The sequence below is a fragment of the Schistocerca nitens genome, chromosome 1 (genome assembly GCF_023898315.1).
Source record: "Schistocerca nitens isolate TAMUIC-IGC-003100 chromosome 1, iqSchNite1.1, whole genome shotgun sequence".
Taxonomy (NCBI): Eukaryota; Metazoa; Arthropoda; class Insecta; order Orthoptera; family Acrididae; genus Schistocerca; species Schistocerca nitens.
The window spans coordinates 506,263,117-506,266,792 of record NC_064614.1 but is presented as its reverse complement, the minus strand read 5'-3'; the positions used below and the strand labels follow the sequence as shown (position 1 = coordinate 506,266,792).

Below are 3,676 nucleotides of genomic sequence, written 5' to 3'. Positions count from 1 at the left end.
TAATTTAGAATATCCACTGAGATTTAAGTGTTTAGCTAATGTTTTAAGTTCATTAACATTCATTTTTGATAGATCTTTATCTTCTATATTAGCAATAGATACGTTTTTAGGTGCTCTTTTTCTTTTATTAGATTCCTTAGCAATATCAATTGTATGTGGAAATAATAAATCCATTAATTCACTTTTACACATTTTAGAGTAACCTTTAATCTTTATGCTTTTAGCTATTGCTTTAAGTTCATTCATCTTCATCTCCATTATGATACCTCTATTTATTAAGGAAGAAAACTATTATTTTTGTTGTCTGTATTTGTTGTCTATTTACTTATGTAATTATTATTCAGAATATTTGGTAACTGTATTTTTACAAATACATACAGATATATCTATTTATTAGGGATAAAAAGTAAAAAATTGTTGTCTGTATGTGTTGTCTCTTTTGTGTTTTTTATATTACATAACTGATATTTATTAGCCTTATTTTGATAACTAGACACAGTTAGATGTATCTATTTACTTATATAATTATTATTCAGAATATTATCCTCTATACAACATATGGTTATATAAACGATAAAAAATATATTATAAGAATTAGTAGATTTTTATAGATTCCTTTTCTTTTATCAGATCAGAATGAATTAATGATTTTTCATGCTGTTTAAGTTTACATCTAGCTACAATTCTGCCACATTCACATGCTACCTTTTCCAATAATTTATCTTTGTTTGCTTCATAATATCTTTTAGTATAATAACATGCACACTGGCTACATACTCTATGATGTCCATCTTTTACAAATTTATCAAAATGAAATTCGTTAATATTTTTATCTTCTTTACATCTACAACATTTCTTAGTTGTATCCATTTATTACACTTAAAAAACTCTATTGTTGTCTAAATTCTAATACATGTACCTTTTTATCTGATCTGTCAATCATTCCTTTATAAACAATATTCCAACCAATCATAATTGTACAATCATCCCAACCAATCATTTTTGCATATCTATCTGGTAATATTATATTAAATTCATTATTAAGTTCAATAAATGTTTTAAAACCTAATTTAGTATTTTTGATTTCTACATTTGTAATATGATACACTTTATCCACTTCAATGTCACATAATTTCACCAATGGTGTATTTTTATTAACACTATTAAGTCTAGTTAATAGCTCCATTTATATAGTAGAAAAATGTTTTAATTGTTGGATTGTATTGTTTAGTACAATTATTAGTTCTGATATTAACGAAGATGATTTAATACAATCTATACCAAATAGTGATAAATCAAATATACCATACTTTACTACTTTTTTGGTGAATTCATTATATTCATAAAAGGCATCATCTCTAAAAAAGTACAACATATCATTAATGTACCTAAATACTGAATTTATACCAGTTGGTAATCCAGAATATTCTCTACTTATAATACCACGTACTTTATATTTAAAATTACATTCATCTATTTCAGCATAGAAAAAGTCATTAAAGAAAATAAATGTTCTACCAGAATAAGTGTTCACTATACCATTTAATTTGAAATTATTGCGTAAACCTGTACTAGATAGTGGTTTTGGATATCCTGATATCAATTTAATGTATGTAAATGTATCATATATTTCATATTATTGAAAAATATAACAAGTTCACCACTAGGTCTCTGATATATACCATCTATACGGTTTGCATCACTTGGTAAAAATGTTAACCAATCAGTTATTAATTGTGATTTTGGTATTGTATTTTGAATTATCCACACCCATTTCTGATAAAAAACATATAAAATCCCATTCATAAATAATATGTGATCAATATGTTTAGTTTGACATAATTATATAGGTTCTGATTGTATAGGTGGTGAAATTGGTTTAATTGTTAATTGTGTTGGTTGTGTTGATTGTTTAACATATAAACTTTGAATAGCATCAATATCATCTTGAGGTAATTCTAAATGCGATCCATTATAGTACGCATACATTATTGAACCATGTAGACCTAATGAATGACCAATCTCATGTATTAATACTTCAAATAGATTTGTTTGTCCTTTTGGTGTATTAGTATTCATCTCTAAATACCATATTTCATCATCATCCATATGTATTTCTACAGGATTATTATTCATATCTGGAAAAAATGCATGGCCTAAAACATTACCTTTACCATCTAAATCCTTTGAACAATGTATACTTTTATCAATTTCAGATTTATGTTTACGTCTTTTATTTGTAATTAAGATATCAGGATTATTGCTATCATGTTTAAACTGAATATCTATTTTATCTTGCCATATTTTAAATGCTTCATCAGTTAATTGTAATACTTTTTCAGTAGCACCTTTATAATGCCATTTGATATGTTGCTTATTCCATCTATACAAACTAGTTCTATAGCTACCAAATTCATCTTTTACACCACATCTAGGCATGTTCATAAAATTTAAAGTGTCATCACTTAATTCACCACTTATTTCAAGATTATATGTTAACTGAAATAACATTAATGCTTCTTTAAATGTATCATCACTGACATGAGTATTATCATTAACATTTGTAATATCTAAATATCCATAATCACTAAAATACTTTATTGCTTTACTCTTATCATTGGCATATATAATTTTAAACAACAATAAGAATATTATTGTTTTCATTTATATAGACTTAAAAAATTCAATCTTAATATTCTCATTCTTATCACTAAAATATAAATCAATAATATGGTTATCTATAGTTGAAGAAAATTCCCAATCGTAATATGTAATTGATTCTTTAAAATTTAGAAATACCTTTTCATCATAATTATAAATAATGATTCTATAAGTAGTATACAACATTTTTTCATATTTTATATAACCAATCCTAAGATTATTATGTAAATAAAAATCAATGTTGAATTCTTCAAGTTTAGATATGACTTCTATCAGCCTCATTTATAATATAAAAAATAAACAGTTTGTTTCTTAAAATATTCATAAACAACACATATTTCCTCACCATTCAGATCATATACATAATTCAAAGATTCGTCATTTAACTGATTAATGAATATAGATACATCATCATCAGGATAACAGACGGATAGAAAAAACAGAAGTGCAAACTTCTTCATTTATATATATAAAAATTGTTCACGTAATTATGTTGTCCTTACTGACACAACTATTATGTGAGTTATCAAATCCTAACCATTTAACATATACTTTATCACCTTTTGTTCTTAACACATTTTCAATAAGATATACATCTGGATATTTTGTTTTCTGTATCTCATGTTCATAAAAATTACCTTTAACATCTTTTAATTTGTATGTAATTGGATCTGAATAAATAACATCTTCAATTTCAAATAATTCTGTTGACCAATTAGCTGTATATCCTTTTTCAAATATTCCTTTTAATTTACTTATTCTAACTTGATCACCAATAGAATATTTAGCTTTATATGGATATATTACAGTAGCAGATGGTTTATAATTTTTATCATTAACATCTATTGGTTTCATTTTTATTGTAGTATGTTTAGTATTATTATAGACATTTACTAGTTTTGGTAATATTACAACCCATTTAAGGTTACCTTGAATATCAAATTGTTTCCACATTTTCTCTTTTAGTGTTCTATTAAATCGTTCTACAACTGATGCTTTAATTTCAGTAAATGTA

The 3,676-nt window shown here is 24.7% G+C and overlaps 1 protein-coding gene across 1 annotated transcript; it reads right to left on the bottom strand.

The window, feature by feature from the left end:
- Window positions 1–1,842: 1,842 nt before the first annotated feature.
- LOC126257064 (matrix metalloproteinase-19-like) lies at window positions 1,843–2,664 on the bottom strand. Its single transcript, XM_049955535.1, has one exon. It carries the CDS (start codon window positions 2,662–2,664, stop codon window positions 1,843–1,845), a length of 822 nt encoding a protein of 273 aa, XP_049811492.1.
- Between the last annotated feature and the right edge of the window lie 1,012 nt (window positions 2,665–3,676).

Coding starts and splice junctions, on each gene's coding strand:
- LOC126257064 (XM_049955535.1), bottom strand. CDS start 2,664: ATGAAAACAATAATATTCTTATTGTTGTTTAAAATTATATATGCCAAT.